We start from the raw sequence: 22,642 nt of genomic DNA on the forward strand, positions 1-22,642 counted from the left end.
ATTCTGGGATTTTTTTTTTTTTTTTGTGTGTTCATGGGTTTCATAAGTTGTCTCTTAAATAGGGGGCTTTGTGCTCTTGTTTAATGTAGTCTTTTAGTTTGTAGTTCTGTTTAGCTCCCGTTTCCTGTTTTCCCCCTCGTTAGTCGTATTGTCTTCAGCCGTATCTAGTTAGCCTTGTTACCCTTGTGTATGTATAGCCCTTTGTGCTTCCTAAGTTCCTTGTAAAGGTTTTCATTCTTTATTACTAAATTAGGACATTACACCTACAGTTGGTGCTTTATCATGTATTTTTATGGTTTTAATGGGTCAAATGCACATGCATACTTGGCCTTCACATCACTTCACAAAATGGCTTGGCCACTAGTGTCCACTTCTGGGTTGTGCGGTGTTTCTCTAGGGGGTGGCATATACGGGGTCACATAATCAGTAGGGCTGGGACAATAAATCGATGCATCGCAATTTGTGGATTGATTCTGAGATTATTGGAATGCATCGTGATTCTCTTGAATCAAGTCTGAGCTTAGTTTTTAACAGCAGATGGCGCTCTAGGCTAGTTTTTAACCGCACACTCAATGCTCATGAAGAAGAGCCCTTGTGCGTTTGACTGAGTCGTGTAAGTGGTTAAATGTACTTAAACCTCGGCTTTTATGACATGAGATTAATGTAAACACAGCCCACTATGAACACCCTTGTAATTCGCTTCAACCTTTTCAAACTGTATGAATGATTATTTTATGTTCAAGCATGTGTAAGGAACTGGAAGCAAGCAGAGTGCGGCTGTTTCTAAAGCATGCAGTGCCATCTGCTGTCCAAAACTAAGCTCAGTTATTAATTCAAGAGAGAATTGTGATGCATTCCGATAATCTCAGATTCGTTGCAGAATAATTACTCGATTTGCGATGCATCGATTTATTGTCCCAGCCCTAATAATCAGGGATCCAGAAATAACTTTTTTTCCAACTGGGTTATTATACTTTTACAAACTTATGTATGAACACAGTTTCATGGGTTTTGTAAACCCCTACCCTTGTATTTCTGAGCAATAAAAACACTTATTAAAGGATTATTCTTATCTACGCCTATATATATATTATCTCCCTTGGCCCCTAACGGGTTACTCTAGTCAAGGTAAGTTATTTAGTGCAATGCTGCGCAGTTGCTATAGTGTTCTAGATAAAATAAGGAAGACATACAAAACTGTGCAGAGGACAGGAGTTAAGAAATACTGTATTTGGTGGCTGCCAGAGCATTGCTTCAGTGTTTTGAGAGGTTTTTAGTCCATTGTTGTGTGGTTGCTTTCTGTCCACCCCCAGGCATCTATGATATCTCTTCTGGTCTCTAGACAAGGTAAATCTATGAGATTGTTTTCCATCTGTGTTATCAGCCAGGTGACGATCATGAGTCCGAACAACATTCACATACCTCTCGTAAACAAGCCACATGATTTGAGATATCATTCATGACAAATGCAATAATTAGTGTTAAGGGTTTGGTCATTATTCTAGTGATCATAAAATTCAAGTTCTCATCACAAATTGCTAATAAAGTAAATGCACTGACCATGTAAGTCTGTTTACAAGGGTGAGCTTAAACACATTTTAATAGTATCAAAAGTCACAGTATTTGTAACTTTTCACTAAGGTAATACAAAACATTTTCTTAACCACTTTTACATGCAGGTCTCCCAAGCTCACGACAATAAAGCATTAGAATAGATATTCTCTCATTAACACAATCGCACACCTCCCACTGTACTTGCCTGACTCAGAAATAAATTGACACACACTGTGCTGCCGTCCCTCTGTAGAGCCACCACAATCCTGAGCATCAACACAGGCATCCAGAGCCGCAGAGCGATCTTTATCCTCTGCCGTGGGATTCTCATGAGCACCGCCACAGAGAGCGTGTGTTTCCAAGAGGGAGAGGCAGATTTACACGAGCGCAGAAACACTTTACTAATGACTGTGTGCAAGTGAAGACAACAACGAGACCGAACGAATGAACGAGAGAATGGATGAGAAAATGTTGGTATGGAAAACTACACGATCTAGTGCCACTCAGCCTCCAGTTCTGTTTCACACCGCTAGTTCACTCTAAATTTATCTACTGCCTGGTATTAGAAAAAAACTCTCAAATAACAGGTCATTTCAATGGGCTTATGCTCTGGGAACGTGGCGAAGGCTGCAGTTATTTTGGACGCGAGATCAGTTCGGAGAAACTAGCACACACACAGATTGTGAGGGTGAACTAGTCCGTGAGTATGTGGGTGAACACCACACTCATCGCTCTTCCTCTCTGTGAGGGATCGCTGTGTGGGTGTGTGGGGACGTCAGCAGCTCTATATCATCACAACATTATGTTCTGCATGCTGTGCATATTTACACAAGCTCTGAATTGTAGTGTTTGGCAGAAAAGAAACGAGTGCAGTTTTTTTCAGATGCCTGCTTTTGTTTAACCCCACAATCAGAATTGATTCCTTGTGAGAAAAGGGAAGGTGTGAAATATCTACATGTGCTGGTTTTGTGATGTTACCTCATAATAGCCTGGTTTCTCCCAAGGTTTTTTTTCTCCTTTTCAGATGAGATCAAAACTTGAACTGAATTTAGCTGGACAATGACACTATTGTCTTTGACTATCAAAATGATAACTGTTGCATTTAGTGTTTAGATCATGTTTCAGAATAAAGGGATCCACAGACACCAGTTCCCACTGAACAGGAACTAACTGCACTACATCAGCACTGCTTCTGGTCCCAAACACCAGTTTATGTCTGCAGGCTCTTGTAAAGCAGTTTTTGCTTTAACTGTAGTTTGTTTTTCTTCGATTTGATTCAAATAAACCTATTTGATTGTATTTCATCAATACTGTAAATATCAGAATTTGTTTATTGAGTGACTGTGTCTGTATTATTCTCTCTTACAGCGATGTATGTATTTTCCTGGAGCATCATAATGAAATATGTATCACATGTTTTGTACTACAACATTTAATGATTGTACAATCAAATACACAGTGAATTTATCAGTATCCAGTGTGTGTATGTGATCTGAATGAATGTTTCTGTGGTATTTCACGATGATAAATGAGTTCTTTGATCATACGGTTCAGCAAGTTTGGTTTCTTTAGTGATATGAAAGCACAATGTGAACACTGGGCAGCCTGTGTTAAACATGACTGCTGTGAGTTTAGTGAAAAATGACATCAGTGTGCTAGAAAGTGCCAAAGTGACTAAACAAAGTGCATCAGTCTACCAACAAAATATAGTACCAAACATTATGGTGGCAGATACACATTGTCCCACCATTAGTGCAGTCAACATGGGAACACATAACAGCATTACAACTGATTATTGCTGGATTTACTCAGCTACCCAGCACACTAGCATATAACATATAGTCTACGATAATATTGTAATTGTGTGATTTAGTCTATTATAGTTAATCACACGAAGAGTGACGTTTTTCTCCAAATATCAGCACAACTGCAAATGTGATATTGATTTTATTAAACAGTCCAATAAACTAGAAGTTAATATTAAGTGACTTACATTTAAGACAAACCCGTTCTTGTTTTTGCTGTATTTCAACAACAAAAATAGTTCCAAACAAATCCACAGCAGAACTGTGTTGCAACTCTGAGTAACACATGACGGTGTTTCGCTGCTGAATGAATCAACCGACTAAACTAATCAGTTGAATGAATGACTCAATGACTCCGTGTACAACTGTTGGCGCAAGCTACATTAAAGTGATTATTACGTTTTGAATATGGATATTTTTCTTACAAAAATGCATCGATTCGCTGCAGGAGGCCGCGAATTTGTTCACCCCCCGGAGCCGTGTGAGACACTTTTTTTAATGGAAATTTTTATTTAACTTCTTTTGGACTGATGCATGCAACGCCTGCTGAGTGGCATTAAACAGCTTGAAAGATCAAAGAAAATTTTTGATATAACTCCGACTGGATTCATCTGAAAGAAGAAAGTCATATACACCTAGGATGCCTCGGGGGTGAGTAATTTATGGACTAATTTTCATTTATATATTTTCAAGTATATTTTCCCTTTTTTCCCCAAAATCATTTCAGACATCAGTACTCAACATTTGTTTTTTGTTTTTTAAACATCAAAACATTATGTACAGTTGTGCTCATAAGTTTACATACCCCTTGCAGAATGTGTAAAATGTTAATAATTGAAACAAAATAAGAGGGATCATGAAAACCGCATGTTATTTGTTTATTTAGTACGGTCCTGAATAAGCTATTTACTGATGCTCCAGAAGGCAACACAATGCATTAAGAGCTGGGGGTGTAAACTTTTGAACAAGATGATGATGTGTTTTTTTACCCTATTTTGATAAAAGATCATATATGTTTCATTTGGTACTGCACTTTAGAAGCTACATAAATCCTTAAATGTTTCCCAGAAGACAAAATAAGTACAATTTACCCTGATTATCCAATTCAAAAAGTTTACACACCCGGCTCTTAATGCATTGTGTTGCCTTCTTGAGCATCAGTAAAGGTTTTCACTTTATATAATTGTAGGGATGCATGATATTATTGGACAAATATCGGAATCGGCCGATGATGGCTTTAAATGTAAATATCGGCATCGGCCCGATATGAAAAATTACTATATTTAAAATATTTTAACTAATCTAGGGCTGTAACTAATGATTTGGTAATCAAGTAATCTACTGATTATTTTGACAATTGAGTAATCTGATATTTTTAGTAACACAAATAAACATAAGTGAAAACCAGGCTTTAGTATGACATGAGGCAATAATAACTGGCTTAAATAAAATATGGTGCCGGAGAACTTTAAGCCCTGAATTTTGTCTTGTGGAGAATATATAAACATCTGTTATGTGAAATAGCTTATTCAGGACAGTATTAAATAAAAAAAATAACATGCAATTTTCATGATCCCTCTTATTTTGTTAAAATGATTAACATTTTCCATATTCTGAAAGGGATGTGTAAACTTATGAGCACAACTGTATGCATTTGTAACTGCTGGTTAACTGCATTCATGTCCTGCATTAAACAGTCTAAATGCATCTAAATGACGCTTCAGGTGCAGATTCTGTGCAACCGCTGCATTGCAAACACAAATTGTGTTGTTACTGATTATACATGATTATTAACAGCCCTATAGTGTCCTACTATTTGAATTTATTGATTACATTTAATTTACATTAATTTATAAAAGATGCATACATTTAATTAGGTTAGAAAAAAAAGGCCTTATAAAGGTAAAAATGCCTATAAAAGGTAAAAATCTATTTAAACTTATTGGAAAAGTTCATTTCTGTTACTCCTGCAAACTAACCACCTGACAGAATATGAAGAATATCAAAAGCTTTGGGAGTCAGCTGTCCACGGCAGTCCTAAACCTGCCAAAATACCAGCACAATATCACGCTCAGCAAAATATTCTCTAATTATCGTTATCGACAAAATTCCAGAAAATATGGAGATATAATTTTGTCATTATCGCACACACCCTACTAGCATGTGCCAAACATTTCCCAGTGAAAGCTAATGTGAATGTGCACACAGATGATGACAGTTCATACTCGCAACAGTAGAGAAACATTCCCAACGCTACAACTGTACTTCACTTATTAAACGTTATTTATTAGTGGTGTGAAATGTGGCAGGAATGTAAAGAATACTCACATGACTGGGCAGGTAGAGATCGAAGGGTGTCCCCGAGTCCACATCGATAGCATGAAACCCAAAGTGAGAGCCGTAGATGACCTTTAACCTCTGTCCGTTCTCCACCGTCAGGTCGACCGAGAGCGGCTTCTGAGGCAGTGAGCTGAACGACTGACACACATGCACAACAACACGCTTAGTTTACTGCATCAATACCAACGTTTTTGTGTTAGTTTGTATTCTTTTTTAAATATTCATTATTCAGTTGTTTTCTCTGTGGTGTGTAAAGACAGTGACAGGTGGTTTTCTGTCAGCCACATTCTATAACCCACACCCACAGATGCTCTAGAAATGTGCAGTTCGTTTGTGACGTGTGAATGAAACCACTAACTGGGCTGTTATTCGACTCGACACATCATACAGTGCAGGAGTTACTCTGCACTGCACACACACACACACACACACTCTCTCTCACACACACTGTCATCTTTGATTACATGAAATATTCACAGCTGATGTGAGAACACTGATTTATACTGAAGTGACTCCAGTGCTGTGAACAGGACCGTTCATAAATACAGCTGTGAACCTCCAACACTGACGCTGTGAGAACAGCCTTTGAGGATCTTAGAGGTGCTTTTGCGGTTCAGATTCAATTAATGGACTGCACAAGATGTTATGAGCTCTGAAAGTAACTCTTTCAAGAAAACAATGACAGGTCATAATTATGCATGCATATTTCTGCATATAATGACTATATAGTGTTCATTTTTAGCATGGTTCATAACCACCAGTAGGGTAAGTGGCCTGTGATTGTAAACAGGGCTCGAGTCTTCACATAATGATCAAACACAATGCCTTTGAGTGCTTTGATATTTCAGGTTTGCAGTTCTACTATTTTATGACAGGACTGATGCAAGACGTCCGTCTGAGCAATATGTACACTGACACGGATATAGATTTTTTTTTAAATTATCTATACTATTACTGCTTAGGCGCACATATCATTTATTTGTTGAGTGCTTCAGGGGAGACAATATGATGCACACTGCCACTGAAGAAACTTCTAAAAAAAAAAACAGCACCAATTTTTAACCACATTTAGTCATTAAACCCTAACATGCACTGTTTGTATTTCCATAAGCATATGCAGGACGACAATCTGAGCAAATGCTATAAGTATAAACGGCAGAAGTTGATGCCAGAAGTAGAGTAAGTCTCTCAGGACCGCAGTGAAGTAGGACGCGTACTCAAAAATGACCCATTTCCAAATACACCCCACTTACTTTACCTATCATTACACCATCCTATTTCTCACAATGGAAGAATACATAAACATGAATAGCAGGTAATTAGAAATATCACATTAGAAAGTGTGCTAGTTGTGACTGTAACAGACTCTTTAGCCATGATCCAAAGCAACTGGTACAGTGAATCTCAGAAACCGCATTATTAGAGCTTTATATTTCAATCCCCTGTATCTGCCTACATTACTGCTAAACTGCAGAAACACACCTATACATGCATCTCACTGCAGTCCAGCTGAAATAAACACCATCAGCTTTTGTTGCTTTTTACACAAATTATGATTATAGTGAGTGGCAGATTATTGATTAATGAAGACTTATTCTTGTGTGGTTACTCGCACAACACTGTTATGAGCTCAGAACACTTTTACCATAGTGCATTATTTGTAAACTAACACAGTTTGATGTTTGCATCACATAACCAGCTCCGTATGTGTGGCTTTTCTGGCGTAGTAAACGTGCTCGGTAGCACACCCGGCACTGTATTAGTGATGTGAAGCGCTGGAGTACCGTCAAACACAGGCCATGATGAAAGAGCCCAGAACCTCATAGAAGGAAGCTAAAATTATGCCAATTATTTGATTGCTTCAGCACATGCTTTTTTTCTCACATTTGCTTTATTGTGTTAACAATATTGGTTATCAGTTATTGGATTAGGGTTTAGTGCAGGTGCTTCATTGTTTTTGTAAATGTGATGCATTATTAATCGCTACTAATATGCAAGACTTACTTTGAAAGCCATGAACTTGTGATACGGTTTGGGAGCCCAGGCGTAGACCTCCACAGCGCTCCTCAAGGCGATGACCAGGAACTTTATTTTTTCATAGCGAACTGAAATCATCAGCATTATGTGAGTACGGAGAACAAGATCATCGAAAACACTGACTTATAGTGATGACACTGAAGGAAGACATTTATCAAAGCGTTCCACCTGCATGATTTTCACCAGAGCAGAACTGGCTAGTTATGACACTGAAATCTGAATCTGCACTATTATCGTGTGTCATTCTGATCGCACCTGATAGATGTTTTTTATCCAGAGTTTCTGCTCATCAGGTAGTCAGTTTGCATTCTCCTCTGGTTTGTTAGATTAAGTTCACTAGGTGTTTCCATGCAGTCTATTATAATTATAATGTTTAGTATGTTAAACACGTGAATGTTGTCTTGTTCTGGACTCACCCACTTTATAGCTCACACATCCCTCCAGTTCCCCCACTGACGTCCAGCCCTGTTTCTTCTCCACCTCCGGATCATTACGCAAGACCTTATTCCTCAGCCAGGACAGGTAGTACAGCCTCAGCTTGTTTTTCTTACCTTTCCACAAGAAATCATAAATAGATGACACACATATACACACTAAAGTTTGGAATAATTAAGGTTTGCAAATGGATGAATAACATTGTTTCTTGTAAAGATGGAGTAGCTAAATGCTACGAATGAGAATATTGTGGTAAGAGATGACAATGATACCATTCATGCAATTATAATCAGTATAATTTACGTTCAATAAGCCAATGAGTATAGGAGTGAGTACGCTTTCATGGCAGATTGTCTCTATGAAGTGAATAATATTGTTGCTTGCGCATGACACTAAACAGTATCATGCATGAGAAAGTAAAGAGTGAGAACGTGTTATGCTTCAAGAAATGTGAGGTCAATTCTTCAAGGACTCTTGCAGGATTTGTACCTTCTTGTATTTGTTCATTCATCTGCTAGTGTAAGTGTAAGAATACTCAGTGTTGTGCTGAAGTGCAGTGTGTACCTGATATAGTGATGAGCACGTTGAGCCCCTCCAGCACGTCCATCTGCTGGAAGCGTCTGCGGCTGATGAGAGAGTAAACTTTACCCTGACCACTGCGGTCCAGCAGCCACAGGCCGCTCTCGGTGCCCACCAGCAGATTCACTCCTACACACACACACACACAGATCCCGGTCACAGGGAGTAAAGACAACAGCACAAATACACCAACTAAAAGAGCATTCACAACCTGCTTTAGACAAAAGAGAAAACACTGAAAAGACTCTTGCTAACAGCATGTTTAGAAAAGAGCTCTCACGTAAAGCACTATATGGATGGGATTAGAAATCACTGAATTACAGTTTGTCAGTGGAAGTGTATCATTTCGTTTCTAACTTATGTATGTCAAATAATTACAATTAATCTGAGCAATCTGTGATTTATGTAATTTCAACTGTGCCAAACCAGTTATTTTTATCTGGAAATTATCAAGCCAACGGTTTGCATTTAATAATAAAGCTGCACCAAGGAACGCAACAAGAAATTTAACTTTAGGTACAATATTAGATGAAGGTCAAAATAAATAAGGTAAAGTCGTACAAAAACAAACACAATCTGTAATCTGGATGTGACCCTATTTCTCAGAGGACCTCTGATTTAGATGAAACAACAGGTATTTTTTACACTGTAATTTCATACAAACATCATATCAGCTGCATTCTGTAATAATCAAACAAAGCGTTCATTAAAGGCACAATATGCAAGTTTTCGCCACTAGAGGTCGCATTTTCAAACCAATAACAAAGGCGAAGCTTGATGACGCTATGAAGGAGGATGTGCACGGATGAGGTATTAATTAATTTTATTACCTGTACCTTCCACAGTTATTCAAATAGCGATTAAATTATACAGAGAAAGCGAACAAAAAACTTTTACATTGTCAAAGAACATTATGACTGACTTCAGTCTAGTTTAAGCACTCTTCAAAAACGTACTAACGTAACCTCGGTTCCCTGAGATACGGGAACAAGTACTGCGTCTGCTAAGATGCTATGGGGAAAACTCCTTTTTCTCCGAATACTGAAGCCTTTAAATAACGCAGTGTAACTGCACGGCCATTGGTTCATGCAGTGTATTAAAAATGAACCAATGGCTCGGCAGCGGAGCTTATGGTTTTGCCATAAGGCCAGAGTAAATCCGTTTAAGCAGAAAGGACACAAGCCTGTAAGGCCGGGACATCCAGATTATAAAATCTGGTAAATGTGGATGGCGAGGTCCAGCTAGCCGCCGCACAAATTTCTGCAATGGACACTCCGCTACACCAAGCCCAGGAAGAGGCAACGCCTCTTGTTGAATGGGCTCTTACTCCTATGGGGCATTGCAGGCCCAAAGAAGAGTAAGCTAGCTTGATAGCGTCAATTATCCATTTGGAAAGTCTCTGCTTCGTGACCGGAGACCCTCTGGTGCGGTCACCGAAGCATACAAAAAGCTGGTCCGACTGCCTGAACGGGGCGGAATGCTCAATATATATTCTCAATGCCCTGACGGGGCAGAGTAAATTCAGCTTTTGGTCCTGCTATGAAGGAGGAAGCGCCGAAAGAGCTATTGCCTGTGCTCTGAACGGAGTCGAGAGCACTTTAGGTACATAACCATGCCTCGGTTTCAGGACGACCTTGGAGTCGTTGGGCCCGAATTTGAGGCAGAAGGGGCTCACTGAGAGCACCTGCAGATCTCCCATACGCTTTACCGATGCTAGCGCCAGTAGCAGAGCGGTCTTTAGCGTCAGGGGACGAAGGTCAACGGACTGTAGCAGCTCGAAAGGAGGGCTCTTCAGGGCCCTCAACACCGTGGGCAGGTCCCATGTAGGGACGGTGACAGGGCGAGGCGGGTTGAGCCTCCTAGACCCCTTCAAAAAGCGAACAACTAGGTTGTTCCTGCCCACAGACTGGCCAGCTATAGGAGCGTGTGAAGCTGCTATGGCTGCTACATAGACGTTGAGTGTGGAAGGGGAGTGACCCTTATCCAACAGCTCCCGCAGGAAGGTCAATATCAGCGATATGTCACATGAAATTCAGTCTGTGCCGCGGGTTATACACCAGGCGGAGAATACAGACCATTTAAGGGCATAGAGCCGCCTTGTAGAGGGTGCTCTAGCTTGAGATATTGTGTTTAGCACGCTCTCGGGGATGTCCGCAGGCCCGGTTCACCTTGACACGCATGCGTCCGTGACGCCAGGCGTAGGACGGAACTCGTGGTTTCAGCCAGTACTGAAGGGGCCGCATGCGAAGCAGGCCCAGCTGAAGTACTGGAGACGCAGAGGCCATGAGGCCAAACATCTTCTGAAATGCCTTGAGAGGGTGAAGGGCTCCAACTTTGAATGAGGCCGCGAGCTGCCGAATAGCCAGTGCACGATCGGGCGCGAGTCGAGAACTGTTCCCAGGAACAATATCTGTTGGCTGGGGAACAGCTCACTCTTGGCGAAATTGACCCTTTGTCCCAGGCACTCTAAGTGGCTGAGGAGGAAGGATCTGTGGGATTATAGCTCGCTCTCTGACTGGGCCAGGATGAGCCAGTCGTCGAGATAATTCAGAACGCGGATTCCCATCTGTCTCAGCGGGGAAAGAGCTGCATCCATGCACTTTGTAAAAGTGCGAGGTGCTAGGGACAGCCCGAGGGGAAGGACCGTGTATTGATATGCCACTCCCTCGAAGGCGAATCTCAAGAATCGCCTGTGGCGGGGGGCTATCTCGATGTGAAAGTAGGCATCTTTCAGATCCAGCAAAAATAATCAGTCCCCTGGGCACACTTGCGAGAGGATCTGCTTCAATGTAATCATCCTGAATGGCCGTCTCATGAGAGCGCGGTTCAGGTGCCTGAGATCAAGGATGGGCCTTAGGCCGCCATCCTTTTTGGGGACGAGGAAATATCAGCTGTAGAAGCCTGACTCGCTCTGAGCTGTCAGGCTAACCGAGGTGGAGAACACGCCACTGAATCGTGGGGGTCTTCGAGCGAATTTAAGTGAATAACTTCGTTCTATTATCCCCAAAACCCTACGGGGATGGCCTGCCAGGCCTTGGCCCTTGTGGCAAGGGGTTGGGTTGGTTCAAGCTACAGGCCGCCATGCAGGGGACCTTACGATCATGATAAGCGGAAGAGGAATTTTGCTCTCTTTTTGAAAATGTTTGTTTTATTTTTCTCACTATAACAGTGATCGGTTGTGTGGGCGCTAACTGAATGGGCCCAGAGTTGACAACAGTATCCACCACAAACACACCTGGAAGAGAACGGGGTGCTTGGAGGCACAAAAGAGGCTGCTTGGGGGGGGGGGCGGTGTCCGGCAATGGCGAGACTTTGCCCCCTCCTTTTCCTGAACCGCGGATCAGGTTGACGCCTGAGGTGCCGGGTCCAGCACTACCTTGGGCCGGGGTCCTTGGCGCTTAGGGAATGGGTAGCATCTAGCCGAGTGGGAGCAATGTCGGGGCTCAGGCTTGGAGGCCGGCAGTGCAGCCGATGATGCGGGCTTCGCGGACTGCTGAGTCGGCGCAGTCTTGGGGCGACTGGCAGCAGCTGCAGAACTGGAGCGCTTTGGCAAGAAGTGTCGCATTGCCTGGAACGACTTCTGCGCAGCGGTGAAGCGCTCCGCGAACCCTTCCACCGCAGGTCCAAACAGGCCAGAGGGGGAGACCGGGGAGTCGAGGAAGGGGACTTTATCCGCATTTTTGATCTCCGTGAGGGTCAACCATAAGTGGTGCTCATGCACCACAAGGCAGGCCATGGATCTGCCGATCGCCTGAGCCGTCATCTTGGTGGCGCGTAAAGCCAGGTCGGTCACGCTGCGCAGCTCCTTGAAAGCTGCGGGGTCCGGTCCAGACTCGTCCATATTCTGGAGAAGTTTGGCCTGAAGGACCTGTAGGACCACCATAGAGTGAAGCGCCGGGGCCAGCTTGTCCAGCAGACAAATAGGCCCTTCCAGCGAGAGCTGAAGTCATCCTACACGGCTTGGATAGGTGGGCGGCCTTCGCCTTCCAGCCGATAGCCGTCGCACTCGCTCTCACCGAACGAGACCAGATCGCTTTCAGCCGCAGACGAATGCTGGTCCGGGTGAAAGAAGAGGATGGGGGAAGCCTCTCTATGTGGAGAAAGTGAGGCACGCGGAGTCTCAGCCGGTGTGGGCTCACTCGTCACCGAGCACCGAGATCCTCTGCCTTGCTGCTTTTTTCTCACAGGCTCCTAGGAGGAAGAAAGTGGGAGGGCGCGAGGGGCGGAGTCGCTTTCTGAAAAGAAAGCTATCCTCGAGCGCAGAGAGGCGAGACTCATATCCTCGCAATGAGGATATTCCATCTCGGTAAGTGCAGCTTCAGCGTGGGCAGCGCCCAAGCATGCAACGCACTCGCCGTGACCATCAGCGGCGTACAGGGGAGCCCTACACAAGTGACAGTAGCGGCATTTGCAACAACTCCGGAAATTTGCTCAGAACATTTGCTCTTATAGTCTGGGAAGACCACAGCTGCTGCAGACGCTGAAGGCAGCTGAAGAGCGGCGAAGTCAGCCGAGCAGAGAGGGGTCTTGATCCACTGCGAGGCTTGTTCACGGCGAAGGCTTCCAGTCTCGTAGAGCGAAAATCTTGTATTCATCGCTGAAGGAGAAGAAAGCTGAGGATAATATGGCGAAGTGCACGCTTATATAGCCACACGAGCCTATGGCGGGCTGTGTCGCCATAGGCTCATGCAGCTCCGCTGCCGAGCCATTGGTTCGTTTTTAATACACTGCACGAACCAATGGCCATGCATTTACACTGCGTTATTGAAAGGCTTCAGTATTCGGAGAAAAACGCAGTACGAGTAAAGTATCAATAGGGAACTCCCCTTATAATCAGTAAAGCTGTCTATACACGGTTTGATGAATGAATCTCTTACTTACATCATACGTACATCTGCACTTTGTTGTTTATGATGAGAGAATTCGCGTGAGAGCTGAATTCAGTCAGCGAGCAAAAAAACGAATCTGAACGCCTCTGATTGGCCATTGCCTTCATAAGCTCAACAAACTCATGTGTGATTGGTTATAATGCTATGTGAATGCGTCTCACCCCACAGACTGGCACAGAGGATTTCAGCGTTGAACTTCTTTTTGTATTTGCGTATCTCTGGGGCATCGCTCTGAGGACGGATGTTCGTGGGGTTGACGTTCACCACCGAGCCCTTCCTGTGAGGCTGTCTGACGCACGGCTCACACCTGCCATTCACTGACACACAGAGAGAGAGAGTTTGTTCATCAGAGAAGTAAACAGATAAGGGGGAACATTGTGCGGATCAAGGGCATGCTCCACATGGAATTTCTTTGAAAGATATTTGCTTTACATGATAATGTGTAGTTACTTTAAGGTATTTTAAAATATTTTGTATTACCTTATATGTCCAAAACTGTAATTTTTAACACAAGAAAAAGTTTTAAATAATAAAATTTATATATTATACAAAAATCAAGATCAAAAATCCCATGTTACAAAAGGTGAAGTGCTAAGCAGGCTGTTTAATAGAATATTGGCTGATTAGATGGCAATGCTGACCTAAAATGCTAAATGTTTGCCCTCTCTCTTCAACGTTCCCACATCTCAGACCATAAAATATAACCCTTTTTAGACATAGATTTTGAAGAAAAAAAAAACTAAATACAAAACATATTGAAACAACCAGGGGCCAGTTGCATAAACTTAGCCACCATGTTAAGACTGTCTTAAGAACTAGTTTAACCAACTAGCAGTTGCCAAGGGGTAATCAGTCTTACTTTTCCAATACAAATAAGACCAATCTACCTTTTCATAACTGAATAAAAAAAAGTTATGTCCAGTCTTGAAGAAAAACAAAAAAAATAGATGACTAACGTTTTAAGTCAGAAAACGTTCAAAAAACAGTTTATGCAACCGGCCCCAGTTCTTTATTTACCCTTGTAAGGAATGCGGTCTAGACCTCCTCCTGAAGTGGTTTGAGTGATTGAATTTAAATGCATCTCGAAAGCATTTTGGAGGGCATTTACACCTGGTCTTTTCATGATCAGATAGCTATCCAATCAGAGAAAACGCATTAAAGGCACAATATATAAGATTTTTTTATTAAAATATCCAAAAACCACTAGAACAGTGTTATATATTTTGCTGACAGGACTCACGCTGGCCGTATCCCTGTGGACTCTGAGGTGGAGAGAGCAAACGCGGGTCAATGAAAGGTGAGAATGAGGAAGAGGAAGATGACGAGCTTTTTCCTGCCTGGTTACTGAATAATTTCTGTAAATGCAGAATAACACCACAGAGATCAGTTTTACATGATAATACAAGTACAGTTTGATTAAGTGAATGACTGATGTGAATTCCCAAAGAAATCTAGAATATTTTTGCATCTATGCGCAAAAACAAAGAACAAATACTTACATAATTATACAATCTTTTGAAATGATAACTGGCTTAAAACAGTCTCACATCAATGTAAATGTATAAAATGCCCAACACAACCCAGATTTACTAACAGCTTTCACCAGCACAAACCCTAGTTTGCCATTAAAACTACTGTCAGGACTTACTAAATATGCACAGTGAAACATTAGTGATGAAAAGGCATGAACATGTTATTTTGACCTTATTGCATGTGCATTTGTAGGAGTTTCCTTTTCAGACACAACATTTATGGGAGGAGAGGATTTAAATCAATCACGCAATGATTTACAAAGGTTTGCTGTAGTCAGTTTACTGGTAGTTTTGTGACATTTGTGTGATTATATCTCTCAAAAAACATCTCTGAACCTATTTGTGTGAGTGTGTGTGTGTGTGTGTGTGATTAGAGTCGTACGGGGAGCGCGCTCTGCTGGTGCGAGGGGCTCTTGTGCAGCAGGTCGGGCAGAAAGCAGCTGTCGCTGGACTGCGGTCCTGAAGGCCTCTGATGGACGCTATGTGCTGGCTTTGCTGCACTCTGCTGGAGAAACACCAACATCTCAATCAAGCATCTCTGAAACACTGCACTAACTACACAGCAGCACTATCAAGCACTCTTAAACCGGTGTAAAAGCACAGAGCCTTCACCTGCTGCTGTGTAGCGCTGTGATGAGGCTGGAGAATGATTTCATCACACTCTCCTCTGGATAACAGCGGCCTGCCATTGCTCAACGGAGACCTGGAAAATGACAGTCAGAGCAGTTTTAATGACGGCAAAGAAAACACTCGCTCCTTCAGACCACGAGCAGGGCAGCAAAGACAGACTACAGCACTAGAGTGACCTGAATCAGATAACAGTGTGCATGTGAAACAGCTCCAGGTTGTCTTGCTAATTCCGACCAGATTTTGCTGCTATTAAACAAATGATGGCATGAGGAATGAGAATCATAACACAAATTGTCCTTCAGTTTTCCATCAACATACAGGCTTTACCCTTACCAAAAAACAAAACAAAAACAAGTATACATCCAGTTCATTTTATGAAGCAAATGTATATATTCCAAGTATGCAGCAGGTATAGTGAGATCAGTGTGCTAGTATACTTAAATGTGTACTACTTCAAAACATCTTGGGACTAAACTGGCCCTCTCTATACTAGTATACATTTAAGTGTACTCACAGTAGTAAACTTTGACTGCATAACTAGTTTACATCTGAGTGAACATAAAAGTATGCTCTTAGTTTACTAGCCTACTCTTTCACATATGAAAGACACATTGATTGCTCTTTGAATGCTCTCAGTAAACTACTAGTTCAATAGCTTTTATGCTGCCAGTATAATTACGAGCTTTCCTTAAGTGAACTTAACATCATACTTACAGTTTACACTATTTAAATATTACGTTTGCACTCCAAGTATACTACCAGCTTCCTCATTTGGTTTGTATAGACCCTCATCTGTTATAGTATCCTCACACAGTGAAGAGGAAGACGGTCATGAATGTTCATCTCTTCAGATCATCCCATACTTGTTACACACGTGAGTTTCAAAATAGTGTGTAAAATGCTGAAACACTACCTTAAAGAAGCCAGTATGTGTGAGAAAGGTGTTTATTAGGATAGAGTAAATGACCACAAGCGGTAGTAATTAACTGTACAAATATACTTTGACTTCTGTATATTTGTCAGTATAGTTAACTGTATATTGTAAGTGATAAGTGCATGAAACGTTAAGTAGACTTATTTTTAGCTCAAAAGATCTAAAGTTGATATCTGTCGAAACAATCCCAATGTGATGGTTTGGATAAATGTGAAGTGAAGCTGTATGTTAGAGACAGAGCCGTGTCCGCAGGCGCTGTGACGTCTTCACTGCCTTCACGAGAAACCCCGTCCATATGTGTGCTTCACATTCACTCCCATCACATCAGCATTACTCTGATATCATGAGACAACAGCACAGAGTGCTCCACTTTAGGTCAGCTGTCTCTTTAAGACAGCATTACAGCATGAACAGTACCATCAAAACAGGTATATTACCCTAGTGAAAAATAAATATACTTCAATGTTTTTGAAATACATTCATTTCATACTAAGCATACTACAAATACATTTTCATATTTATGTACTTAATAAAATGCCCATGCGATTGTACTTTTAGTATACTAAACTGGTATACTTCAAGTCTGCTAAATTGTAACAACTGATTTTGTGCTTAATGCACTTTAATTGTGAGCAAGTAGTGCTGAGGTCCAACTAAAGATATACTGAAGTACACTTGATTGTGTTGAAGTGGAACTACTGCAAGTATACTTCCGGTACACTTTAAATATCTTGCAGCTGAAGACTGATATTATTCAAAGATCATACAATCCTCATCAATAGTGACATTAAAACACATTGTAGGCTTATTATAAATAAACAAATGTGCATTGTGTAGAACTAATACTCCAAATAAAGTTTAATTAAAATTTTTGATAACATAACATTTTAAAAAGAATGTATATACAGTCATGTGAATAAGTTAGGACACCCTATTGAATTCCATGGTTTTCTGTATCAGGAGATAATAAAAAAAAAACAAGTCTTAAAATTTGAATTTTAAAAAATGGCTTTTCCATTTTGGCTTTATTTTTGTTAAATAAACAATGACACTGTGCGATATGTCATGTGTTGTTGTTCATCTGAGGTTTTATTTTCCAAATTTTAAGCCCTAGAAAGAACCAGTTATTTATGTCCTGATAAGGAAAACTATGGAAATCAATAGGGTGTCCTAACTTTTTCACATGAGTGTACATTAAAAGCGTCTGCTAAAATGACTAAATGTATATCAATAGGTCTCGAGTTGTCTGTCAGTCAATATGTTAATAGATTTTAACTCTACTTAGTATGAAATGCATGCATTTTAAATATATAACTTTTTTACTAGGGTATACTTTAAGTAACCACAAACTCCACAACGCTGTCAGTCAGCACTTACTGCATGTAATCATTAGCTTCAGGAGGAGGGGAGATTACCTGGTCCTCTCGTCATCTTCATCACTGGAGGAAGAATATTCCGCAAGCTTCATTAACGGACTGAACGGAGACTTCATTCCCAAACCCTTAATGAGGAACACAGCTTGAGATTAAAGGCCAGCACTCTGTTACTGTTAGTCATGTCCAAGCTTTTATTCAGTTTATTCAGACACCTTCAACATGTCTCACATTAAATCACGGGTTAATTCACTATAGTTGAGAAAATGGTAACAAAATATGAGAAGAACTCAGAGTTAAACTGTGTCAGAACAAAATGAACCCGTAAAAGCGTAGGAGAAATTATCAGATTGACCTGGTTCTGCGGTGACGTCTGAGCGTTTCTGCTTGGATGAGCTGCACTGTCCAGCACACAGAGACCTGCACAAACAAGAGTATCTGCATGAACACACACACATCTGAATAACTGAGCTGATTCTGACGGATCTCAGACCTGAGTGTGAGCTGCTGCTGCTGCTGCTGGAGCTGAAGGACATCTTCACAGCAGACGGACCATCGCCGCTGAACAAAGATCATACAATCCTCATCAATAGTGACATTAAAACACATTGTAGGCTTATTATAAATAAACAAATGTGCATTGTGTAGAACTAATACTCCAAATAAAGTTTAATTAAAATTTTTGATAACATAACATTTTAAAAAGAATGTATATACAGTCATGTGAATAAGTTAGGACACCCTATTGAATTCCATGGTTTTCTGTATCAGGAGATAATAAAAAAAAAACAAGTCTTAAAATTTGAATTTTAAAAAATGGCTTTTCCATTTTGGCTTTATTTTTGTTAAATAAACAATGACACTGTGCGATATGTCATGTGTTGTTGTTCATCTGAGGTTTTATTTTCCAAATTTTAAGCCCTAGAAAGAACCAGTTATTTATGTCCTGATAAGGAAAACTATGGAAATCAATAGGGTGTCCTAACTTTTTCACATGAGTGTACATTAAAAGCGTCTGCTAAAATGACTAAATGTATATCAATAGGTCTCGAGTTGTCTGTCAGTCAATATGTTAATAGATTTTAACTCTACTTAGTATGAAATGCATGCATTTTAAATATATAACTTTTTTACTAGGGTATACTTTAAGTAACCACAAACTCCACAACGCTGTCAGTCAGCACTTACTGCATGTAATCATTAGCTTCAGGAGGAGGGGAGATTACCTGGTCCTCTCGTCATCTTCATCACTGGAGGAAGAATATTCCGCAAGCTTCATTAACGGACTGAACGGAGACTTCATTCCCAAACCCTTAATGAGGAACACAGCTTGAGATTAAAGGCCAGCACTCTGTTACTGTTAGTCATGTCCAAGCTTTTATTCAGTTTATTCAGACACCTTCAACATGTCTCACATTAAATCACGGGTTAATTCACTATAGTTGAGAAAATGGTAACAAAATATGAGAAGAACTCAGAGTTAAACTGTGTCAGAACAAAATGAACCCGTAAAAGCGTAGGAGAAATTATCAGATTGACCTGGTTCTGCGGTGACGTCTGAGCGTTTCTGCTTGGATGAGCTGCACTGTCCAGCACACAGAGACCTGCACAAACAAGAGTATCTGCATGAACACACACACATCTGAATAACTGAGCTGATTCTGACGGATCTCAGACCTGAGTGTGAGCTGCTGCTGCTGCTGCTGGAGCTGAAGGACATCTTCACAGCAGACGGACCATCGCCGCTGAACACATGAGGACACAAACACACAGAGCTTCACAGAGCGGCTCCAGACGAGTAACTCTCAAACAGCACGAGCAGTGACCGCTCACCTGGACCCCTGTCTGTGAGGACTCGCCACATCTTTGAACTTCGACGTCGTGCGCTCTGGAATCTTGTAAAAGTCAGGAGATTAGCATTCATTCTTGTTACACTTTTTACATGTGTGTGTGTGTGTGTGTATGCATGGCTTATTTATTAGGGCTGTCAGAAAAAACTATTCGAATTTCGAATATTCGTAGAATTTAAAATATAAATCCACATTCGAATGCAAAAACGCTTTAGGTGTGTGTCAGGCTGCTTTATCAGTGGTGCACGAGATGTGATGACGATGTAAGTGTCGTTGCATTTTAAAGTTTTTTATAGCTTAACCAGTTGAAGCCACTAGATGCGGCGCTGCTGCGTTGGTCATTCAAAATATTGTGGAAAAAGTGAGCATCAATGCGAAGAAGATGTTGTTTACGTCAAAACTGAAACCAAGCCGTTCACACAGAACACATATTTATCTCATTTTCTAGAGGGACATCTATCACCGCTGCACTCACGTCTCGCACAAGAGAGATGCATGTAAAATTAATTTAAGTTCAACTTTTAAAAAACATATCTCGAGACTTTATGGTGTTTTTTTCCCATTTAAATGAAAAAGTACTCTGTGTGATTGGTTTTCGGTCCTTTGTATTAAACTATACATGCATACATGATGCTGTTTTGTTTCTAATTGTTTACGCAACTTAATTATATATGGTTTATAAACATTAATTTAAACATTATGCGCTTTTTTCAAAAGTAGTCGTGTTATTTTATTGCTTTGAAGAAACGTGCATTAGTAGTATTTTGCTGGATGCGCCCTCTTGTGGCCTCAGGAGAGAAGACAAACGCTTTTTCCCCCCTAACTGACATTATGCCTTTTAAATTCGAATATTGATATTATTTCAGTACAACATTCGAATTTAGTTCTTCAGCCGCTTTGACAGCCCTATTATTTATTGTCATTTGTTCAGGATCATAAAGCTGATTATTCTCCCCCAGTTCTCTTCATTGATCACCTTTGACCTACATGCTGGGTTTCTGTGGCATCCTCACATGTATTTTTGTGTGCTAACCGTTCATGTGTCGCATTAGAGGAAGGAAGAAAGGCACCTCCCTTGGGGAGAGGAAGCTGTTTCGACCGCACTTTAGCAGCTGCCACCTATACAGATGTTTCTGACGCAGCAAAACACTCATGACTTAGTCTTCCTCAGCTGCGGGTGACTCTGATCTTTCCTCTGAATGCTGTACTGAACAGTGTGGTCTGAGTGTGAACAGAAGGGTCATGACCAGGGTTTTCTAACCTTGGGAGGCTGCTCGTCAGGGCTGAAGAAGACTTCATCGAGCGCTGGAGACAGAGGAGCAGACGAGAGGTCTGTCACGGAGCTGCTGTGATGAAGCTCTCGACTGGGACTCACGCTCATGCTCTGAAACCACACAGTCACACACATTCAGATCCTACATGCTTGTTTTATGTCTTTATAGCTGGAATAATGTGAGAGTCTGGCCTTTGTAAAGCTCTGTAAAGTATGTTTGCTGTATAGTATGTAACTAGTTACTCCCCAACACTGTCCATCCCACAGAGAAGCTATGGTATGTTTGAGTGCATAAGAGCAGGGCTGTGATGTGTCTCGTACCGGCGGTTTGGCCGCTCTCTGCAGCGCTGGAGTACACGGACTGGAGCTGCTCCCTGACCCCACACGAGACTGAACATGAGGAATCCTCACCGCTATACTGTTCAGATTGACCAGACGAGCCTCCAGCGACTCCAGTTTACCTGCCAGCTGAAGGCCAGAGTTTCACATCATCATCACAGACTACAGCATGGGTCAGGATGCTTTACGCTTACATGCATGACATGCGCAGCTGCTGTGTTTTACCCCATCGTGCCGTGTGTCTCGAGGCTGGTCTCTGGGCTGAGCTCTCCGGTCCTGCTGGACATCAGCACAGCATCAGCACCAAACAAACCCTGACCGGCTCCACAATCACATCATATATATTAAGTTTACAGCACCCTCACTAATACATAATATTATATATATATATATATATATATATATATACTGTCATTCAAAAGTTTGGGATCAGTAAGACTTGTAATGTTTTTTAAAGAAGTGTCTTCTGCTCATCAAGGCTGCATTTATTTGATCAAAAATACAGAAAAAAACAGTAATCTTGCAAAATGTTATTACAATATAAAATAATGGTTTCTATTTTAATATCCTTTAAAATATAATTTATTCCTGTGATGCGCAGCTGTATTTTCAGCATCATTACTCCAGTCTTCAGTGTCACATGATCTTCAGAAATCATTCTAATATGCTGATTTATTATTAGAATTATCAATGTTTTTTTTGGAAACTGCGATACTTTTTTCAGGATTCTTTGATGAATAAAACATTAAAAAGAACAGCATTTATTCCAAATATAAATATTTTCTAACAATATAAATCTTTGCTCTCACTTCTTATCAATTTAACACATCCTCGCTGAATAAAAGTTTTAATTTCTTTCAAAAAAAGAAAGAATAAATTTACTGACCCCAGACTTTTGAACGGTAGTGTATATTGTTAGAAAAGATTTATATTTTGAATAAATGCTGTTCTTTTAAACTTTTTATTTATCAAAGAATCCTCAAAAAAGTATCGCAGTTTCCAAAACAATATTTGGCGGCACAACTGTTGAGAATTCTAATAATAAATCAGCATATTAGAATGATTTCTGAAG

The 22,642-nt window shown here is 41.0% G+C and overlaps 1 protein-coding gene across 1 annotated transcript in view; it reads right to left on the reverse strand.

Moving 5' to 3' along the window:
• LOC107677007 (mitogen-activated protein kinase kinase kinase kinase 4-like) overlaps window positions 1–22,642 on the reverse strand; it is a 65,156-nt gene that overhangs the window by 8,154 nt on the left and 34,360 nt on the right. The window contains exons 15-29 of the mRNA XM_016471783.1: window positions 21,796–21,849; window positions 21,553–21,699; window positions 21,220–21,342; window positions 19,942–20,003; window positions 19,786–19,853; window positions 19,648–19,712; window positions 19,335–19,420; window positions 15,784–15,874; window positions 15,554–15,676; window positions 14,880–14,994; window positions 13,801–13,956; window positions 8,736–8,879; window positions 8,153–8,287; window positions 7,704–7,804; window positions 5,688–5,837 (exon numbers count right to left, since the gene is read on the reverse strand). Of these exons, the coding sequence (XP_016327269.1) occupies window positions 5,688–5,837; window positions 7,704–7,804; window positions 8,153–8,287; window positions 8,736–8,879; window positions 13,801–13,956; window positions 14,880–14,994; window positions 15,554–15,676; window positions 15,784–15,874; window positions 19,335–19,420; window positions 19,648–19,712; window positions 19,786–19,853; window positions 19,942–20,003; window positions 21,220–21,342; window positions 21,553–21,699; window positions 21,796–21,849 (1,620 nt within the window). The remainder of the gene's footprint in view (window positions 1–5,687; window positions 5,838–7,703; window positions 7,805–8,152; window positions 8,288–8,735; window positions 8,880–13,800; window positions 13,957–14,879; window positions 14,995–15,553; window positions 15,677–15,783; window positions 15,875–19,334; window positions 19,421–19,647; window positions 19,713–19,785; window positions 19,854–19,941; window positions 20,004–21,219; window positions 21,343–21,552; window positions 21,700–21,795; window positions 21,850–22,642) is intronic.

Source organism: Sinocyclocheilus anshuiensis, unplaced genomic scaffold (genome assembly GCF_001515605.1).
Source record: "Sinocyclocheilus anshuiensis isolate Anshui unplaced genomic scaffold, SAMN03320099.WGS_v1.1 scaffold608, whole genome shotgun sequence".
NCBI lineage: Eukaryota > Metazoa > Chordata > Actinopteri > Cypriniformes > Cyprinidae > Sinocyclocheilus > Sinocyclocheilus anshuiensis.